Source organism: Leptodactylus fuscus, chromosome 2, assembly GCF_031893055.1.
Source record: "Leptodactylus fuscus isolate aLepFus1 chromosome 2, aLepFus1.hap2, whole genome shotgun sequence".
Taxonomy (NCBI): Eukaryota; Metazoa; Chordata; class Amphibia; order Anura; family Leptodactylidae; genus Leptodactylus; species Leptodactylus fuscus.
The window spans coordinates 134,898,851-134,922,192 of record NC_134266.1 but is presented as its reverse complement, the minus strand read 5'-3'; the positions used below and the strand labels follow the sequence as shown (position 1 = coordinate 134,922,192).

General features: G+C 39.5%; 1 protein-coding gene across 1 annotated transcript in view; it reads left to right on the top strand.

Moving 5' to 3' along the window:
• The window catches only part of COL16A1 (collagen type XVI alpha 1 chain), a 141,084-nt gene that overhangs the window by 63,625 nt on the left and 54,117 nt on the right, over positions 1-23,342 (top strand). Inside the window, exons 13-21 of the mRNA XM_075263112.1 lie at positions 8,479-8,541; positions 9,067-9,108; positions 11,493-11,537; positions 16,519-16,563; positions 16,651-16,713; positions 21,173-21,217; positions 21,572-21,667; positions 22,288-22,326; positions 22,779-22,823. Of these exons, the coding sequence (XP_075119213.1) occupies positions 8,479-8,541; positions 9,067-9,108; positions 11,493-11,537; positions 16,519-16,563; positions 16,651-16,713; positions 21,173-21,217; positions 21,572-21,667; positions 22,288-22,326; positions 22,779-22,823 (483 nt within the window). The remainder of the gene's footprint in view (positions 1-8,478; positions 8,542-9,066; positions 9,109-11,492; positions 11,538-16,518; positions 16,564-16,650; positions 16,714-21,172; positions 21,218-21,571; positions 21,668-22,287; positions 22,327-22,778; positions 22,824-23,342) is intronic.

Sequence of the window (23,342 nt, the reverse complement as noted above, 5' to 3'; positions counted from 1 at the left end):
AAAAGGAGAAGAAAACAGACGGCCATGTTACACTCATGCAAAGGCAGTAGAGAAGGCAGACGATTCCTGGAACAGGACCCAGGGACGCCGTCAAAGTTCAAACTTGGAATAAGCGGGAGAGTCCTCCGCCACCAAGGTCTCCATCCGCTGGATAAGAAGGAACTCCTGGAGGAACTCAAGCAGGGAGGGAGGGGTGGGGCTGCGCCAATGTCTTGGAATAACAGCCCTAGCGGCCATGAGAAAGTGCCCCAGGAGGTCCTTCTTAATCTCTGACAGCCTGCCAGGGATGACCGACAGAAGTGCCAGCTGGGGAGAAACAGCCACCGAGCACCCACTGACCCTGGAATACAAAGAAAACACCGCGTCCCAGAAGGGGCGCAGAACGTCACAATCCCACCAAATGTGCAGCATAGTGCCCCTAGCGGAACCACAGCGCCAACATAAGTCTGAAACTGCAGGAAAAATCCTATGAAGAAGCACTGGACACCTATACCACCGGGACAGAATCTTATAATTTCTCTCCTGAGCACTACACGGGAGGGCCATCTTGTGGGAAAGCAGGAAGGACCGGTCCCAATCCGCAGATGACAGACCCACAGGAAGATCGGCATTCCAGGCAGCAACATAGGGAGGGAATTCCGCAGCGACATCTGAAAGGAGAACATCATACAATAGCGAATTATTGCCATATTTAAAAGCCTTGGGTACTTTCGATTTTCCGCACCAACCAAATACTCGAAACAATATACAAAATGTATTGATCAACCATAAGGTAATCAACAAAATAAGCACAAAAACACACATGGAAGAGGAAAATAATATATAACCAACTTCATCTACAGGAAACATGCAAAAAACAGCAGACAAATATCAAAACAATATTAAATAATGAGGATGTAAGTAATAGCAGTTATAGCCTTGCCTTAGGCTGAGGTCCCACGTTGTGGAAAAGCTTCTCTTTTGTTTCATATTTTGCTGGGGGGTTTTAGCCAAAGTCTGTCCTCAAATGGATGGAAATTTAAAGGAAGGACTTTTGGCTTAAAAAAAAAATTTAAAAAAAAGCAAAATTATGCAACCAAATAAGCAGCTTTTCCGCAATATGGGGCCTCAGCCTTAAACCTTCTGACCTCCTACATAATGAAGAAAATCAAATGGGAAATGGTTGCCAAATATATTTTACCCTATGAGCAGACACGTGAGTGTGTGCATAGAAGACACTGAGAGGGAGAAACACGGTGGCTCAGTGGTTAGCACTGCAGCCTTGCAGCACTGGAGTCCTGGATTCGAATCCTGCCAAGAACAACACTTGCAAGGAGTTTGTATGTTCTCCCTCTGTTTGCGTGGGTTTCCTCCCACAATCCAAAAACATACTACTAGGGGAAAATGTACATTGTGAGTCCTAGATGGGGCTCCCAATGTACATAAAAAAAAGGAAAGCACTGAAAAATGAAGTGAAACATATTTAATCTTGACCAAGCCGTTACTGGTTGTTACAAGGCAATGTGCAGAAATCTAACAGCTATACAGAAAGAATACAAATGTTAAACCAGTTGAATTGTGTTCTCCTGTTTAATGAGACAGTCCAAATGGCAAAAAAAGATTGTACTGTTAAGATTAAAGCTATCAAAGGATTCAGCCTACTCATAGTTCTGGTTTTACTGTATACATGAGAACAGTTCTCCCCTCTCTTTTCACGCTAATCATTGACAGGCCATGTGTATACATAGACACACAGCAGTACATCAGTCACTGCAACAAAACCAAATAGTGATATGTATTCTTTTTCTAATCTATTTTTATTTTCTGATTGTAGTTTTTATTTTATTTTTTACACATGATTATGGGGTCAGTCTTCATGCCTAAGCTGCTTTTATCTGCAATATATTCTGTGGGGGTCATGATACTGTGTAGGGGCATTAAGGAGGCTTTATACTGTATGGGGGCACTAAGGGGACATTATACTCTATGGGGGCAGTAGGGGAGCATTGTACTGTGTGAGAGGCATTTAGCAGGCTTAGTCACTATGTTACACAAAGAAGAGTTACTGTAGAAGTTTACACTACTGTAACAGTGGTGCACGGTGCTCTCTTTTCTGTTCCCTGAAAGTTGGGAGGTATGCACATGAATTAGATGCCATTATTTTCTACAATTATTGCATGCATACATTGTATGAAATGTCACTCAATATCATAAAATTAGATGTAGGCCAAGGACCCAATGCTGCGGAAAAGATCGAGGTGGAAACACATCAGGTTTTTGTCCGCCGCGTTTTTTCACAGAAAGTCCAGAGTTTTCCTCTGCGGACTTTCTGCCCTTATTACACCTATACGGAAAACGCTATTTCCATAAGTATAATTGACATGCTGCTATTTGCAAAAATGCTCGCATTATTGAAATCACAGCAGACTTTTTTCTGCTGTGTATGGATGGGTTTAGCCAGAATCCCATCCATTTTGCAGTTAATGTGGGGCCACGGCCTTACATTCAGAAAGCTGATCCCCAGATATACAGAAGCCACTACATATTGAGTAATGGGGTCCAAGTGATAAAGCTTCATTTCTATGAAATGTGACTTTTATAACTGAGTAGTGTTGGAAACACCCTGTATAGCTGCCTTAGTAGGAAAAAGTCGCACAACACTGGGAATTGATGAACTGATATATAAGAAGATGATGTCAAGACAAGCTGAATATAATCTAGCAACCTTAACCTAATACCAGGAGTTCAAAGGAATATTTTACTTTTATGATAATATTGGAATTATTAAGCAATGATGTCTTTTTTTCCTTTTTTCAAAGAAGCAAGTTCAGACATAAAACTCACATCTGCACCTGATAAAGGGGATGAACGTTCACATATGTTTGTTCAATTCATTATGACATTATTTTTTTTTGCAAAGAATTTCCATCAGAAGCAAAAACAAGCTACAGAAAAATTTTATCTTGAGGATAAGTTGCTGCTGTGACTGCCAACAAAATTATATCTTGAGAGTCAGGTGTTTCTGCCATTGCCAACTCTTATCCCAAGAGCCAACATGCCATGTGACCATCTAGTGATGTCTATCTAACATTATATATTCTACTTCTTGTTTCTAAAGCCAGTTAACATTATGCAGATCATGTAATTCTGCATTGGAAGGAAGTAGAATGAGCTTTACTATCCAACCATGTCTCATTGTTGTGTGTGCCAAGAAGTACTATGAATGATAAAAGATTAAAGCACTGGCTGTGTATTTTTGTTCTTAGCTTCAGTAAAGATCATAAAACCCAGCAGTGATTATATCAGATTATCATTTATCATCATTATATCATTTATTCTACATTCAGCACAATTTGTGAATACTTAAAATATGAGCTGAAGATAAAGTCCTAGTAGCCAATGAATCCTTGTTTTTCAGCTTTTATACCAGGGTACCTCTGATGTTAGTTGATTTCAAATAGGTTACAGGGCCCCCACCTTTCATTTGCATTTTACAATTCTGGTACATTATGTGACCGATAAAAGGGTCCATTGGTGGCCTCTACCTCTGTGGCCCTATAGCTACTTTATTGATGTTAGTAAGAGGCAGACATTGCAGTAATAGCACACATTTCTCAAACTATCTCTTGTGATGCTGGGTAACGTAACATTGGGCCAAAATGACCACAGTGGTGTGCCTTGTGCACTTATCTCAGGCCCATTTCACATTTGCGTTCGGTATTCCGTTCGAGAAGTCCACTTGGAGACCCCCTGAACGGAATAAGGAACACATTCAAAAGTGGTGAGCAATGAAACCACACAAACCCCATAGACCGCAAGCGGACTCCCTGAACTGAATACCAATCGCAGATGTGGGCAGGGCCTCAGAATGACTTGTGTAAAGTCAACTAGAAAGATATATTCATCAATCCAGAATTTTTATATTATGAATGATAATACATACTGTATTTACCAAAATTGACATGTCAGGAGAGGTTATAGGTCCTCTTTAAAGTGAATCGTTCAGCCAGCCAAGTCCCAAATACATTGAAGAAGCCCTATCATTTCATAAGACTCTCGTTGTCAAAGATTCTGTAGTAGATTGTCATTGTGCACCATAGAACCATTATTTTTTGTGTGGTATGAGGAGTTTCCTACTGTGATCTGTATGAAAGGTAGTAGCAAATAGCATATCTCTAGTGAATGGTGAAAGATTTGGTGGTAAGAACAGGATGATGTGAAAAACACAGCACGTACTAAACATATGCCCATGCCTTACAGTGAATTATATCAAGTAAATACAGCATACACTTACAGTCCTATGAAAAAGTTTGGGCACCCCTATTAATCTTAATCATTTTTAGTTCTAAATATTTTGGTATTTGCAACAGCCATTTCAGTTTGATATATCTAATAACTGATGGACACAGTAATATTTCAGGATTGAAATGAGGTTTATTGTACTAACAGAAAATGCGCAATATGCATTAAACCAAAATTTGACCGGTGCAAAAGTATGGGCACCTCAACAGAAAAGTGACATTAATATTTAGTAGATCCTCCTTTTGCAAAGATAACAGCCTCTAGTCGCTTCCTGTAGCTTTTAATCAGTTCCTGGATCCTGGATAAAGGTATTTTGGACAAACAATTCAAGTTCAGTTAAGTTAGATGGTCGCCGAGCATGGACAGCCCGCTTCAAATCATCCCACAGATGTTCAATGATATTCAGGTCTGGGGACTGGGATGGCCATTCCAGAACATTGTAATTGTTCCTCTGCATGAATGCCTGAGGATTTGGAGCGGTGTTTTGGATCATTGTCTTGCTGAAATATCCATCCCCGGCGTAACTTCAACTTCGTCACTGATTCTTGAACATTATTCTCAAGAATCTGCTGATACTGAGTGGAATCCATGCGACCCTCAACTTTAACAAGATTCCCGATGCCGGCATTGGCCACACAGCCCCAAAGCATGATGGAACCTCCACCAAATTTTACAGTGGGTAGCGTGTGTTTTTCTTGGAATGCTGTTTCTTTTTGGACGCCATGCATAACGCCTTTTTTTATAACCAAACAACTCAATTTTTGTTTCCAAAATGAAGCTGCCTTGTCCAAATGTGCTTTTTCATACCTCAGGCAACTCTATTTGTGGCGTACGTGCAGAAACGGCTTCTTTCTCATCACTCTCCCATACAGCTTCTATTTGTGCAAAGTGCGCTGTATAGTTGACCGATGCACAGTGACACCATCTGCAGCAAGATGATGCTGCAGCTCTTTGGAGGTGGTCTGTGGATTGTCCTTGACTGTTCTCACCATTCTTCTTCTCTGCCTTTCTGATATTTTTCTTGGCCTGCCACTTCTGGGCTTAACAAGAACTGTCCCTGTGGTCTTCCATTTCCTTACTATGTTCCTCACAGTGGAAACTGACAGGTTAAATCTCTGAGACAACGTTTTGTATCCTTCCCCTGAACAACTATGTTGAACAATCTTTGTTTTCAGATCATTTGAGAGCGGGCTGTCCATGTTCGGCGACCATCAAACTTAACTGAACTTGAATTGTTTTGTAGAAAGAAATGGTCCAAAATACCTTCATCCAGGATCCAGGAACTGATTAAAAGCTACAGGAAGTGACTAGAGGCTGTTATCTTTGCAAAAGGAGGATGTACTAAATATTAATGTCACTTTTCTGTTGAGGTGCCCATATTTTTGCATCGGTCAAATTTTGGTTTAATGCATATTGCACATTTTCTGTTAGTACAATAAACCTCATTTCAATCCTGAAATATTACTGTGTCCATCAGTTATTAGATATATCAAACTGAAATGGCTGTTGCAAACACCAAAATATTTAGAACTAAAAATGATTAAGATTAATAGGGGTGCCCAAACTTTTTCATAGGACTGTAAGTGAGCTATCAGATAATAGCTGATACTTGATTATAATATCATGCAATTACCACATAAAGATGTTTTCCCACTAAAGGAATGTATCCCTTATCCACAGTCTGTTTGGTGTGGTCCGACTGCTAAGTTTCTGTGTCTCTTTTTTATGGAGTGGCAATTGATATGTGGGTATGGCCAAGTAGTGGAACTCACCATCAAGATCAGGACTGTTAAGTCACTTACCTACAGTACTGCAGATATGGGATAAGAGTCTTTAGTGGTAAATTCCTTTAAATGGAATCTGTCACTATGAAAATTCTGTGTAATCTGTAGACAGCATGATATAGAGGAGGAAGAGCTGTGCAGATTGATATATAAGTTTGGATTATTTAGTGTAACATATCAAATATCCATTAATTTTTCTTCTTTCTCTGCTTAGGAATAATTGAGTCCAGTGGGCGGTCCTAACAGTGATTGACAGCTTTCTGTGTATATACAATCACTATTAGGACCGCCCACTGGATTCAATTACTCCTAAGCAGAGAAAGAACAGAAATAAATGACAAGTTACACTGAATCTATTCTTGTAAAACTATATATCATTCAGCTCCTGATTTATGCTATGTTACCTGCAGATTAGATTGAATTTTCATAGTAATAGGATCCCTTTAAGCACTTTACTAATAACACCATTACTTCTACATGCCGAACCCTAGCTTCATTCCAACTGGATAATATCAGCCATTTCCCTATATATTCAATTATTGTTCTAAATTCTTCTTAAGAAATCATGGAGTTTATTGGAACAGCCATATTTATTGCTTATTTATATGAGCTGAAATAAGGATTAAACTGTGCACAAAAACATATAGAAACAATCCAGTAAGGTAGAACATAGAGTTTTATATTTAGCAGGGTTGGAAAAGAGAATGGAAATGATGAGATGAAATCCCACCATGTTTTCCTACATCACAGGACACACAATAGGCTCAGAAATGATTAAAACCATGTGTTCAGATCTAGAAAAACTAGGAATTCCATTATACGCAATTTCTTAATCTAGTGGAAAATAGCAAAAACAAAAGCCATTGATGGTGTTTACCCCTCATAAACCCTGTATCAGCAAACTGCTGTGTGCTTAGGAAGTGTAGCCAAAACTAGTGAAAGTTTACTTCTTGCTTCAATCAAAAATAAAGAAGCAGATACAATGTAGTGAATTATCTGCATTATCTCCTCCTCTAGGAAGATACAGTATATAGGAAAGACCTTTCAGTGTCCGTGCTGCATGTTCTTATGAACTGTTAGCAAAGTCCCAGGGATGACCACTGGCTCCTAGTTTTTTCCCTTGTCTCCAGTGGGCCTCAAGGCAGCACATTGTAATCTACCCCACCTAAAGCATGCTATTGTACATTACAAATTACCATTAAACCAAGTAAGCCTGCCAACACAGTAACTATCAAATCTCTTGTTCATGTGTCTGCCAATCCTCCCACTATCTGTTACTGAATCGACTAAATAATACAAGATATTCATAAACTGACAAACCCTATAAAGCCTATAGGGAGGCTTTTTGGAGGCTGATTTTGAGGCAGATTCATTATCAAAATCAGCGCAAAAAACTCCGTATGTACTGACCCTCAGAGTGGTAATTTCCATCATGGTGCCAAACCTCCCACAGGCTCAAGTCAATGCAGGGTTGAGGAGGAATGAATGCGGCGTCTGATCTCCCAACAATGTTTAGGTCCCCAGGCTATAATATATGGTGAATTGGGTTGTCCTTGATAGTAGGAATAGAGAAGTAAGAGATGCTGTTGCATTTAAGTGGCATATCTCTTAGCACGTTTTACTTTGAGTTTATAATAGTTATATGGCCTCAAAACAGAGGCTCAGTCTTTCTAGTTACAAGGTTCACTTACGTTGTTGGGGTGCAAGAGTGGCATTTGCTCTTCACTCTCCCTGATCACTCCTGTCACTTTTCTGCGGTGACCCCAAGCCCCTTTCTAGATAGCTCTCTTGGTCTACGCAATCCAGCCCACTTTCTGGCTATTTAGGGCACGTTTGCCATATATATGGTTCTGCACTGTGTAGCAGTAGAGCTCTTCTCAGAAAACAGATTCTCTGCAAACTTGCACCTACAACTACAACTACTTCCAGGGAATTCGTCAGGTCCGAAATGCCTCCAAAACCAATAACTGTGTACGAGCTTTTTATAAAAGCAGAAACATACATCAATAAATAGATGATTATATCTGCATTACTTCATCGATGTCTGCCACAAAGTTATATTTCTACTCCTATGAAAGCCTCCTACATTCTACAATTATGAGTATGGGAAACATTTTGCCCCTAACAGAATCCCTTTAACTCACTCAACCTACCCACTCTGACTGAGGGGATTGCTATTTATTAATTTAGCAACCCACCTTGTAGAAAAAAATCACATAAAACCAGCTTCAATGGGATCATTCTCTCTTAAAGGCGTAGTGTGCCTTACTGTAAAACTGCAAAATAGCAGCAAAGAGTGTAAAAAAATATTCATCAATACCAGCCCAAGTACATAGCAATACTGTTTACAGGTAGAGTTCCTGTCGGACAATGCAACATGTTCATATGATAACTTAGTGTTGCCTCTTCACAGGGCCTTAAAGGGGAAAGAGGACAGACTGGGGTCTATGGATCAAAAGGAGAGAAGGGAGAGCGGGTGAGTAGCCATCAAACAGATTTTATTCTTCTATTCCTTGTTTGATCAGCATTATTGTACTGTATACTTTCAGGCCTCTATAACTGCACCTGTCCACCAAACACTAATATTAATAATAATGCTGGGCAGTTTGTGGACTAGATGTGTTTGCAATATGCTCCATGTATTACAGCTTTTTATTGCAAGTGTCTTTATGTTCAAATATCACTTTATGGAGAATATTTCAATGCACACCTCCAATGGATGACATATGCCACAGTCTACACATACATCACCTATTATCTCCATTGTAAAAAAAAAATAATAATAATAATAATAATAATAATTCAAAAAAATTATACATTTCTTCATATCCCTTTGTACATGAACGTGCAGCAGACTATGTTTTCCTATATAATAAAAAAAAATAATAAATTCCACATATCCAGAAGGTATCCTTCTTCTAGATGAGAACAGAGCACAATTCAACAGACAGGGCCGATACTGTATTCCCTCTTTAATTCATAAAGTTCTTTTTCATCACAGGGGGCAGATTGTATTCGGACCTCAGGAGATGGACCCCTAAGAGTAAGTACAATATAATATTCAATATTATTCATCTGTAGATAGCAAGAAAATAGGCAGGAGAGATAGAAAAGGGTTTTAGGGATAGCAGTCTCATCCCAGTTACAGTAATATATAAAAATCAGGTTACAATGTACCACCATACATGTGACCAGTGGGATTCCAGCAGTTAAACCGCCACCAGTCAAACAATATCTATCTTTTAAAGAGGAGAAAAGTTGTAAGCTGGTCACAATGCTCAAAAATATGATCATGTCTGAAAGAGGTATCAAACATTGTAGATTTCAATATTTTCTATTACATAGTAGAGATGAGCGAGTAGTATTCGATCAAATACAGTCCTATGAAAAAGTTTGGGCACCCCTATTAATCTTAATCATTTTTAGTTCTAAATATTTTGGTATTTGCAACAGCCATTTCAGTTTGATATATCTAATAACTGATGGACACAGTAATATTTCAGGATTGAAATGAGGTTTATTGTACTAACAGAAAATGCGCAATATGCATTAAACCAAAATTTGACCGGTGCAAAAGTATGGGCACCTCAACAGAAAAGTGACATTAATATTTAGTACATCCTCCTTTTGCAAAGATAACAGCCTCTAGTCGCTTCCTGTAGCTTTTAATCAGTTCCTGGATCCTGGATAAAGGTATTTTGGACAAACAATTCAAGTTCAGTTAAGTTAGATGGTCGCCGAGCATGGACAGCCCGCTTCAAATCATCCCACAGATGTTCAATGATATTCAGGTCTGGGGACTGGGATGGCCATTCCAGAACATTGTAATTGTTCCTCTGCATGAATGCCTGAGGATTTGGAGCGGTGTTTTGGATCATTGTCTTGCTGAAATATCCATCCCCGGCGTAACTTCAACTTCGTCACTGATTCTTGAACATTATTCTCAAGAATCTGCTGATACTGAGTGGAATCCATGCGACCCTCAACTTTAACAAGATTCCCGATGCCGGCATTGGCCACACAGCCCCAAAGCATGATGGAACCTCCACCAAATTTTACAGTGGGTAGCATGTGTTTTTCTTGGAATGCTGTTTCTTTTTGGACGCCATGCATAACGCCTTTTTTTATAACCAAACAACTCAATTTTTGTTTCCAAAATGAAGCTGCCTTGTCCAAATGTGCTTTTTCATACCTCAGGCAACTCTATTTGTGGCGTACGTGCAGAAACGGCTTCTTTCTCATCACTCTCCCATACAGCTTCTCCTTGTGCAAAGTGCGCTGTATAGTTGACCGATGCACAGTGACACCATCTGCAGCAAGATGATGCTGCAGCTCTTTGGAGGTGGTCTGTGGATTGTCCTTGACTGTGCTCACCATTGTTCTTCTCTGCCTTTCTGATATTTTTCTTGGCCTGCCACTTCTGGGCTTAACAAGAACTGTCCCTGTGGTCTTCCATTTCCTTACTATGTTCCTCACAGTGGAAACTGACAGGTTAAATCTCTGAGACAACGTTTTGTATCCTTCCACTGAACAACTATGTTGAACAATCTTTGTTTTCAGATCATTTGAGAGCGGGCTGTCCATGTTCGGCGACCATCAAACTTAACTGAACTTGAATTGTTTTGTAGAAAGAAATGGTCCAAAATACCTTCATCCAGGATCCAGGAACTGAGTAAAAGCTACAGGAAGCAACTAGAGGCTGTTATCTTTGCAAAAGGAGGATGTACTAAATATTAATGTCACTTTTCTGTTGAGGTGCCCATATTTTTGCACCGGTCAAATTTTGGTTTAATGCATATTGCGCATTTTCTGTTAGTACAATAAACCTCATTTCAATCCTGAAATATTACTGTGTCCATCAGTTATTAGATATATCAAACTGAAATGGCTGTTGCAAACACCAAAATATTTAGAACTAAAAATGATTAAGATTAATAGGGGTGCCCAAACTTTTTCATAGGACTGTACCTCCCCCTGCATAGTTATTGGTGTAAAAAAAGCACCAGGGAAGGTGAGAGGGGAATCGTATATTTCCCACGTTTACTGCATGGTATTTGACCAAATACACCAATAACTATGTATGGGAGGTATTCGATCGAATACTACTCGCTCATCTCTAATACATAGATTGTACATTGCGTGTCATCATTCGATACTGTAGCTTGTGAAGCCACTTGTGCAGGGATAGACTCAGACAGCAGAGGGCCCCCGTGCTACTGTATAGGCCCATCTCTATCACATCCCTTAGCACAGAGCATTCCCTTATAACTGTGAGCTAAGAAAATTATAAGCTTAGTTGTATTCTAACAGTATGATACTGGCCTGAGTGTCAAGCTACCCATAGATGAGAGTGTTACATTACAGACATAATACAATGTGAATTAATATCAGAATTATATGAAATATATCTGACTTTTTCTGTTTCAGTGTGCAGAGGGTGTAAAGGGAGAAAAGGGCGAGCGAGGGATAGAGGTGAGCTTGTCACAACAATCCTACATTCCTACTTTACTACTTCTATTTGTCACAATAGTAATTCACTCTGTGATTTTCAGCTTACATAGTTCTGCTGTCTGGGAGTTGTATTTTTCTCAAAGCACACCATAAAGATGTAACATTATTCCCTAAATGCATTTCTATGTATCTACTTTTTTCTTAAAAGCTGCATTTAACCAAACTATGATCATATCCTTAGGGACCTGGCATGTAGCCCAAAGCTCTCAGTATTGTGTGCACTGCATTTAACAAGCTGGATCCGGCTCCTGGAAATTATTGTCAAATGTAAAATACAATTGATTCCATCCAAGTTCTGTTTAAGGCACCATGCACACTGGCTCTAGTCTCTCCAGCGTTGTCATCCATGTCATTTTTAAGGACATATAAATGATATCTGACACCCTACAGTAGCAGCATAGAGGAAAACTCTATTGACCATGTAGTCTATACTGCTTCATTACTTTAATAGGATATTGCTCCATTTACTAGTAATCTAATAGAAGTAATCTAGTTTCTGTGATTTTAGTTTTGTCTCAGTGCCATATTTTCATCACTAAGGGGTGCCAGGTACTATGCTTTTTTCACGAGTCTACCTGTTGGTAGTGTAAGTGCACAAAGTAGTAAACTATGTTAAAGGAACTGAACATATAACTGTAGAGATTCTTATAGAGATCAATCTTGGACTCTGGTTACTGTATATGCAAGCCATATCCTGGAAACACCACAGTGGATAATATTCACAAAGAGGAATTTAAAAAATGCTTGTTCTTAAAGGGAGTCTGTCACTAGAACTGAGTATATCAACCTAGATAGATGGCTTAGGGTCACCTGAATCAGTCTTTTCCCTTGTGAATCAGTACCTTTGTTCTGAAAGATTGTCAATATGCAAAATACTTCTTTGGAGCAAAGAGGGTGTTGCTGTTGCCGAAATAGGTAAGAGGCAATTCCCTCATTGCTTCAAAGAGATAATTAGCATATAAACAAAATCAGCAACTGAGACGTTGATTCACACGATAAGGCAATATTTGTTTAAGGTGCCCCTAACCAATCTATGTTTAGGGCTGGGTGGATATGCTGGGTCCTGGAGACAAACTCTCTTTAAATCCTTCAAAGATTCATGCAGAGATTTGCTGAAATAAAATTGACTTTGGCTAAAAAAAACTCAGCAAAATCTGCAACAAATCAAGCTGTTTCTGCAACATGGGGTCTCAGCCTCAGAGCTTTTTTTAGATTTAAAATCCACAGTATTCACTGACATCTGCACAGGGATTTTCCATTGTACATCTATGGCGTTTGGTTAAACAGCCTTCAATGCTTTGGATTGTGCCTAAATCACTATATAAGAAACAAGACAAGGATTTAGTGTAATGTCCACAATTAGAGATGAGCGAGTAGTGAAATATTCAAGATTCGTTTCGAGTAGAGCCTCAATATTTGACTACTCAATCAAATATCAAATCCCATTATAGTCTATTGGAAAAAATGCTTGTTTCAGGGGAAACCACTGTTCGACTAAAGGAGAGTCACTAAGTCCACGAGTAGCAGGAGGAGAGTGTTTAGGAGGAGCGAAGTGCTGTTGAGGAGTGTTGAGGAGGAGCGCTAGACAGTTAAACACACGGAGCCCATAGCATATAATAGGCTCCGTGTGCTTGTCGCGCACTGCCCGCATGAATCATTTGTGCAGGCAGTGTGCTGCAAGCACACAGAGCCCATTATATGCTATGGGGTCCGTGTGCTTAACTGTCCAGCGTTTGCAGTTGCGCTGATATTCCGTTTGGGGGTGGGGTCCTGCGGTCTCCTTCCGGACAGCAGGCAAGCACTAATGTGAACCGGCCCTTACCCGTCCTGCAGAACCAGCATTGATTGGCCGAATGCTATACACTGTATAGCATTCGGCCAATCAATGCTGGTTCTGAATCGAATCTTTACTGCAAATAACGAGCAGTATTCGATCGAGTACGAGTATTTCGAATACTAATTGCTCATCTCTATCCACAATAAATGTATAGAACATGGGGCCACACGGTGGCTCAGTGGTTAGCACTGCAGCCTTGCAGCACTGGAGTCCTGGTGTTCAAATCCCGCCAAGGGAAAAAAAACATCTGCAAGGAGTTTGTATGTTCTCCCCGTGTTTGCATGGATTTCCATCCCATATTCCAAAAAAGACATACTGATAGGAAAAAATGTACATTGTGAGCTCTATGTGGGGCTCACAATCTACATTTAAAAAATAAATAAATAAATGTATAGAACATTTGTCTTCACAAAATGTTACATTTAGTCATTATTCTTGTGATATTCTACGTTATTAATAATTAAGCATATAAGGTTAAGGCCGCATGTAGCAGGCGCAGGGTTTATCATTGCATTTTCGCTTTGCCACTGCAGATTTTTTTCTGCAATGTGTGGATGGGATAAGCCAGAATTCCATTCACTTTGCAGGTACTGTAGAGCACAGCGCTTTCACAGCGAGGGGCTTCAGCCTAAAGTTTATTAAGGCTAGGGCTCCTCATGGCAGAAACGCCGCTGAAAAAACACTGTGAGTTACAGTCTCTGCAAAGAGGATGGGATTCTAGCAAATCCCATACTCACATTGTGGAAAAATATGAGCAGTGGGTATGCTGTAATTTCCAAAATCATTGAGGTTTTGGAAATCATAGCGTGCCAATTATAGGTATTATATTATATATCTCTGTGGAATTTCAGTGAAAAGCACTGTGATAAAAACCACGATGCATGGCCACCATGCGGCCTGCTATGTGGGGCTTTAGCCTTAAAGGGGTTGGCCACTTTCAGACCAATATTGACAAACAAATGTACAATAAAAAGATATACAATTTTCCAATATACTTTTTGCATCAATTCCTCACATTTTTCTAGAGCTCTGCTTGCTGTCAATCATTCTGTTACTTCTAGAGGATAAAACTCTGACCATGGTCATGTGATTTACGGTCCATGGTCATGTGATGAGCACACAGGTGCCGCTCGTTACAGTAACAGCACAGTAATCAGACATCTGCCTGCTGTTCACCTGTGTGCTCATCACATGACCATGGACCGTAAATCACATGACCATGGTCAGAGTTTTATCCACTAGCAGTAACAGAATGAGTTATAGCAAGCCGAAATCTAGAAAACTGTGAGGAATTTATACAGAAAGTATATTGGAAAATTGTATATCTTTATATTGTACATTTGTTTGTCAATATTGGTCTGAAAGTGGCCAACCCCTTTAACAAGTTTTATGAAATTGGATATTGATGTCCTATACCTAGAATAAGTCTTATATGCAGTATTTGATGCCGCTGGAGCTTTCAGATTTGAACACTGTACATAGCTGGAAGTAGATAGCTCTATACACAGCTCCATACACTGTGTAGCTAATATGCTGTTTATTGCATCTCGGCTAACATTCAATTGAACGAGAGCTTTCAGCAGATCACTGCAGGGCAAGATACGGTGTACAAATCTGTCTGTGTCTGGTCTTATGTACTCTGCAGATCCACTGGCCGCAGTAGCTGATCAATGGGGGCGACAGGTGTTGGACCTCCACTGATATGATATTTATGGTCAATTCTAACAATAATCCATCAATATCTAGTTTTGGAGAATCACTTTAAGGATGTGACAAATTATAGCAGCAATATAGTTTAGTCACCTTACATTGATATACTATATACACTGAATAATTTTCAAGTAATAGTAACATTTAGAAAGTTCTCTATTCATCAATCATAAAGCCTCAAATGCACTCAAAAAGTACAGAAACAGATAATAAAGGAGATTATGCAAGACTAGTATCAGCATAAAATATTCACCTCTTTAATAAAACGATTCACGTTTAAGAAGATGCATACAGTACAAGTGAGTCACTGGTAAAATTGGAGAATAAAGAATAAATAAAGAGAATAAAAAGAATAAGTTTTATTCAAAGTGTTAATACAAACATTTTTGGGAAAAAGCATAGCAATTTTTCTGACCTTTCAACTTGCTCTCATATACACAGCATATTCATGTTAATGCTTTCTAGAATATTGTACACAATTCAGCTGTTACCTTACTGAAGATTCTAATATAGCAAATGAAAAGCGTATTTCCATTTTCAATATTTGTGTTAAATAATATTCACGGGTATCACATAAATACACCATCAGTGTAAGGTTTACCTCTGGAGTTCTCATCCTATTTGGAGAATGGGTCCTAGGACCACCATTTGCCAATTCCCAATGGGTGCTTTCCACACTGAACCTAGCCAAGTGGGAGTGGACGGCATAAATAGTAAAAGAGGTGCCACTGGACCAAAAGATGGAAACGACACCTATATGGGATTCAAGGCATATTCTGTGAATATGTCATGTAGCCTTTAATGGTGAAATGAATTTGGCTTGTATATGTCTATTGAAACTTTTTTAGCATTACAGGCTTTATATTTTTCTAATTGTGTCGGAGATATGTGAATGACAGGTTCCTATCCTAGAGCACCATCCTTACAGATTGTTAAAAATGTCAACTATGCCCCATATTACCCATTTTCCAAACTATAAAATGTTGTATTGTTTATCCTTCCCTTGGGCCAAAGATGTCACGTTTTTGTTCCACATTGTATTGCCATGTTTTCCACTACTCAGTAATGGCATATTTTTGGGTGGTCACTAAAGGCTTCTGATCACATTATTGTTTTGTGAAGGAGACCATCATTACTAGAATCACAAAAAAACTGTTATTGGTTGTCCTGTGTTAGATTACATAGGAGTGAAAACATTATTTGCTTGCTGCTGAAATAACTTCATATAGAAGAATAAGAATGGCTTTTCAATTGCAGAAATCTCTGTAACATCTGTTGTGTGTCAATGCAACCTATTAATTTCTAAGTGACTCATTTCCATTGGATGTTTGAAGAGTCAGATAACATCCAATGTTTTCTATCATATATAATAGCTATAAAATTCTTTAATTTCAGGGTCCAAGAGGATATGATGGACCATCTGGGCCAGAAGGGGAAAAAGTAAGCCGCATTTGTTGATACAGCAAAATCTTACAAAACACAGCATCCTTTTGCATGTAAAGTAATACCTGATTTACTTCCATTTAGGGACAGAAAGGTGAAAAGGGGGACCTTGGATATCAGGGATTACCTGGTTCTCCAGGTCGAGATGTGAGTATCACGTATCTTTATATTTGTGGTTTTTTATTCATCCCCATTCAGCACACTTACTTTTATATCAAACCATTTGAAAGTTTTGAGCAGAAATATTTTGCTTCAGTAACTAAACAAACTTTTGAGACCAGTGCCAAGGCAGAGGATTCTGACACAGCTTGTTTTTGGCAGTAATGGGCACATTGTTGGTATAAGAAGCAGGTGCTGAAAAGGAATAAAATTAATTTTTGCTGTGGTTCATAGTATCAGCTGTGTCTTTATCTTAAAGCTTGTCTGGCAGCAGGTCACATACAGTGTTATAATTATTGTACAATTTTATTTCCTATGAACACAGCCAACAAGCAAGATTCTTATGCCACTCTTTTCTCCTGGGAGGTAGCAATATGTATTGAGCAGATTGCTTTTTCCCTGGAAAACAGCAATACACCCACATAGACACACTGCATGAAAATAATAGATGGGAGAATAGTAGCTTGAACTGAAATGTAAATTCTTTTTCTAGTCAAGAACTTTCATATACAATGGAAATGATGTATTATGACCACACCACAGTGGTTTCACATGGTAATTAATGCTCGACAGTGGCCCAACACAGTATAAAATGCTCCCCTTAGCCCACGTAGTGGCCAAACATGCTATATGACACCACATAATATACTATGCTTCTCAGAGCCCCAACAGAGTATACTGCTCCACAGTCCCCTCCACTGTATAATATACTCCTCAGCAGTCCCACACAATCTAATATACCCCATACAGTATAATAGGCTCCCCACAGTGGCCCCATATGGTATAATATGCTCCCAGAGCCTGGCCCCACCTCAGTATAATGCTTCACAGTGGCCTCCACACACTATAATATGCTCCACAATGGTCCCACACTGTATAATATGCTCCCCAAAGTGCCCCTCAGTATAATGCTCCACAGTGCCCTACACAGTATAATGCCCCTGAGAAGCCTCACACAAAATAATATGTTCCATAGTGGACCCTCGAAGTATAATGTCCCACAGTGGCCCCACACAGTATAATTCTCCACAGTGACCTCCATACAGTTTAATATGCTCCCTAGAGGCCCCCAGTAAAATGCTCTTCAGTGTCCTCCACACAGTATAATATTCTCCCTCAGCGCCGCACCTCCCATGAGGCGACCTGAAGCGAGCACTTCAGGCGGCGCCATGCCAGGGCCTCAGGGAGGACGGCATTTTTGGTTACCTAAGCCAGTCCAGGACAAGCTGTCCTGGACTGGCTTAGGACCGAGCGGTGGTTTGGGGAGGCCACTGGAGCAGCGCTGCTCCAGCAGCCTCCTCTCACGCTCAGGCAGAGAGAAGGTCGTCTCCGTGCCTGCTCTCTGCCGGTGTACGGTGTTAAGCCCTTCCCCCTGCACTTCGCCACGCCCCCTCCACTCCACCACGCCCCCTCCGCCACGCTTTCTGTAGTTCGCCTCGGGCGGCGAAAGGGGCAGGTTCGCCCCCGTTCTCCCTAAAGCCCCACACAGTATAATAGGCTTCTACTTATTCTTACGCTTCTTACAGTGCATAAGAATAAGTCTCACAGTATAATAGGGTCTCCAAACTGCCCCCCAGTATCCCCACACAGTATAATGCCCCTGAGAAGTCTCACACAATATAATATGCCCCCCAGAGGCCCCACACTGTATAATAGGCTCTCCAGAGGCTCCCTCGGTATAATGCTCCACAGTTGACTCCACACAGTATAATATGCTCTCTAGAGGTCCCCCCAGTATAATTATCCACAATGCCCCCCCCCCCCCCCCCGCAGTTTTTTCATTTAAAAGAATATTCAAAAGGTCTGGCCCCCTGGTTTGTTTAGGTGCTATTATAATACTATAGGCTCCCCACTGTAGCCCAACATAGTATAATGTTTTTCCAAGAGCCAACCCACTACAGTATAATCCTCTACAGTGGCCTTTCCCAAATAACCCCCAAACACATAATCACATTTGACAGTGAATGTAAAAGGGGGACTCCACTTCCACACTCACTTCCATGCTCACTTATCACACTAGGCTGCAAAGGATTAAAAATGAGACACCAGTATACCCAGACCACTCAAAACTTCTCGCTATGGCATCACACAGTGACCCTGTAGCACACTGGCATACAAAAGGTAACAACGTTAGTTTTAGAGTTTTAGAGTCCAGGGCAATGTTATTGAATTTGAAGATTAAATATACACAAAAAGTACTGTGCTTACAGATAGAAAAAGAAAGATGTAGAGGGGCAACATGGTGGCTCAGTAGTTGGCACTGCAGCCTTTCAGTGCTGGAGTTCTGGGTTCGAATCCTGCCAGGAACAACATCTGCAAGAATTTTGAATGTTCTCCCTGTGTTTGTGTGGATTTACTCCTATTCTACAAAGACATACTGATAGGGAAAAAAAAATTAAATTGTGATCCCTATATGGGGCTCCTAATCTACATAAAAAAATGCAATAACAAGGAATACACACAAACCAACAGTATACAAAACAGAAAGGGAATAATATAAAATAAAAAAAAAAAAAAAAAAGACCTCTCTTTAAGCCTGACCATACAAATTGTCAGACTATAAGCTTGATTGTATTAGCCCTGTCCCTGGCTAATTTTGTAGGGATCCTAACCCACCCCACTTTTTTTTACCCTCCCCCCTGTGAATGGGCCAGCTAACAAGATGCACAAAATCAACAGGGATATAAATTATTTTTGGAATATGCCATAACTCTATGTGAGTAACTCAAATCAGAATGATGTATGCCCAGCAAGTGATGCAGAATGTTTTACCAGTTTAAGCATATTAAACATGAAGATGAATTCATAATCAGTATATACGTAACTTGGGTGGTTATGAATATTAACAGTCCAGATGCTTAGATCCAGGGCAGGGACTGTGTTCTCTGACCATATACCTGCATGAAGATAGTTATAAAACATGAGTTATGACATACATGCCTATGAAGGTATTTTTTTCCCTGAAAAAAGTAGTTGTGGTGTATGTTCTAACTCCAACACAAAGCAAAACATTATTGTCAATTACCTATAAATGAGTTTGACTGTGTACAAATTAACTATGTTATGTGCAAATATGAGTCAGGATGCTCAGATGTACAGAGCCCAATAGATCTTATTGAGGTCAATCAGGTGTATGTTGTTTTTAACTGAAAATGCTGGATGAAAAAAGTTGTACATGCCGGACTTTTTCGTCTGGCGATTTTAGCAGATACTGCATTCGGAGGCTCTGAAGCTGAAGTGACTGTAGCATTAACATTCTGGACCTAATTAATTACATACATCCTGGAATGTGTATCGTGGATTGAGTTAAAATATACAGTAGTAATACTTTTACAATGAACAAAAGTTATAAGTACAACTAACAGGATATTTACATAACTTATAACAACTATAATGACTGTTAGTCAGGTTTCTGTTAGGTTTCCTGTCATTGTGCTAGAAGAAGAAGTCTTCCATACAAGACTATTTCATCAGAGATTATTAACAGAACTTCTAAGATAATAATAATAATAATAATAATAATAATTAAAAATTGTATTTATATAGCGCCAACATATTCCGCAGCACTGTATAATTTGTAGGGTTCAAATACAGACAGAAAGATACATTACAAAGAAAGTCATTTCACACAAATGGGACTGAGGGCCCTGCTCGCAAGAGCTTACAATCTATGAGGTAGAGGGGGTAACACAAGAGGTAGCAGGGGCGGCATTGCTTATACAGAGGTCAGACAATGTTGTAATAGAGGTGACTGTAATTACATAAACATAAAACTTTATGAGCCGACACTAGTCATGTCCTGTAACATGTGGATGGAGCTTGGACATATAACGTTAGCCTGAAATGGCATCATCTCATGTGGGGTAATGTGGGAGCGGGGACAGAGGTGGGTTAAATTTTGGGGATTCTAGTTATAGTATGGATTTACATTATATTATAGTACGGAAGGGTTTACATTAGAACTTGTGATAGGCCTGTCTGAAAAGATGTGTCTTTAGTTTGCGTTTGAAACTGTAGAATTTGGGAGTTAATCTGATTGTCTGGGGTAGAGCATTCCAGAGAAGTGGTGCAGCTCGGGAGAAGTCTTGTATACGAGCGTGGGAGGTTCTGATAATAGAGGATGTAAGTGTTAGGTCATTGAGTGAATGGAGAGTACAGGTTGGGCGGTAGACAGAGATGAGGGAGGAAATGTAGGGAGGTGCAGCATTATGGAGAGCCTTGTGGATGAGAGTGATAACTTTATATTTTATTCTATAATGAATAGGCAGCCAATGTAGCGACTGACACAGACCAGAGGCATCGCTTAGGCATAACATAGGCATAACATAGATGTGAACCTAGTTTTTATGGTTTTGCAGGGTCCTTTCTATGCAAAACGAAGTGAATGTGCTAAAATGATTGAACATAATAAAATTGTATTCTTATTCAATTCTAATTCTTATTCTAGGGAAGACCAGGAGAAATCTGTGTGGTGGGACCAAAGGGGCAAAAGGTAAATGTCACTCTGTTTAATTTGTGGTGTTTATGTGGTGAAATAAATGTAGAGATGTAGCAAGGTATAATTTGACTTGACGTTCACACTACTGTTACTAATGCCTGTTGCTGTCTTCTGTCATAGGATGACAGCAACTGACATTAAACTGTCACAGAGAATGGTCACAGATTGATTCTGTGTCCGTTCCCATTGACACTAATGTAAAGATAGCTTCCATCATGTATTTTTTTCCTTTATAACAAAAGATAATGTCATGCATGCATTTACATTATGTGAGTTTGGTAAAATAAACATGTTGATAGTTTGTTGACACCAATTGTTTAATCTTGAACTCTGACTGCCTTATTTTAGGGGGAAACTGGAATAGTAGGTCCTGAGGGTCTTGCAGGAGAACCAGGACCTCCAGGGAAACCTGGACTTCCAGGGGTTGGAACACCAGGAAAACCGGTGAGTTGTAGAATTCTTCTGGAAGTTGAAGACATTCCTCTAATCGTATCATGTTATTGTATTTTCTACCTAATCCCTCAGTGATGACAGATAGGATTTTAGCCTTCATGCATTAATCACACGGGCCATTTTCTCTTCGAGAACCTCATAAGGCTGAGATCCATGATGTTTCCAGAATAAATAAAAAGTTTAATAGTGTAAATTTGGCAATTGTGATGGACAATACTGGTATACTATCTAGTTCCATGATATTGTCCTATAGAAAAGTAAGGCTCCGTCCACATTGATTTCACAATATGATTTTTGTTTAGAATAGGTATAGTGATACTGTGCTGGATCTGTTATACATTGCAAACTGCTCTGTTCCTGCCATCATAAGTGACAGAAACCCCGAAGGATCCCCAACAAAGAGCTTAAAAACACATGTGATTAGTGACTAAACCATAAATAGAGACTGACTTTTGCTTGAGTTACTGTACTTACACTACCAATGTTTTAATCTTTTTTGCATGGCTGTTAAATACTGACAACTAACAAGTATTAATATTATGTTATTTAAAAATGTTTTCATTTTATGTATATTACAGGAAATTAATTTGTTGTTTTTTTAATCCTTTTAGGGTAATCCTGGTGGTCCACCTGGTCCTCCAGGAGAAAAAGTAAGAGACTTCAGCCATTGTAAAGAGAAGACGATAGATAGATAGATAGATAGATAGATAGATAGATAGATAGATAGATAGATTTTACATTTCCATTGAACACATATAAACAGCTGTAACAAATAAGCACAAAGGTATATATTTGAAAGAGATAGGCCATGTATGGTTCTGCAGGAGCTCATTTCACTCTGTTCCCATCTAACTATACACTGACTATGTCCCCTACAATAACAAAAAACAAGAGTCATGTTGCCCTTCTCACCTACAAAGGTGATATGAGAACTTAGGCCAATACGCTCTTGACTCTCCTGTCTAGGCATGGAGGAATGTGATGACAAACACCCATATACAGGATGGAGGGGCACTCCTTTAACACAAAGTGGTTACAGGATGATGACTTCTATGGCCAATGTTGGTATTGAAGTACTTACCATTTTCTTTCCCACCACCAGGGTCAGTCAGGGACTCCAGGTAAAGATGGATCTGTGGGGAAACCAGTGAGTATTTCTAGTATTCTTAATGTCATTTACACAAATAATGTACTCTAAATCATTTAAGCCTGATACAGTCACTAAGTATATAAACAAAACATGTTATACTGTGTAGCGGATAGTTCTGAGGACATTGCTTAAGCTCATAGTTAAATTTTCTTTCTTCCTTATCACATAATGGTTATAAGTGACATCATTTAAAACTGTTACTGAAGAAAATGTAGATTCTACCAATAACAATCGTTCATGACTTGCATGGCCTGTAGCAAAGGAATGGGCTGTTCTGCTATACTATGGAATAAAGAGGCCACAGAACTTGTCTGAATGCTTCAGACTTTTGAAACTGAAGTTTGGTGTTGGTTTGGGTTTGTGTGGTGGGTGTTGGCCTACCACCAATCTAATATTAATGGCATAACCCAAGGATAGGTCATCGATTCCATAGTGCTGGGAAACCACTTTAATTGATAATGGTGTTTTGGTCACCATGTCACTTCAAAATTAAATCTCTCTTCACATGCACTCTTT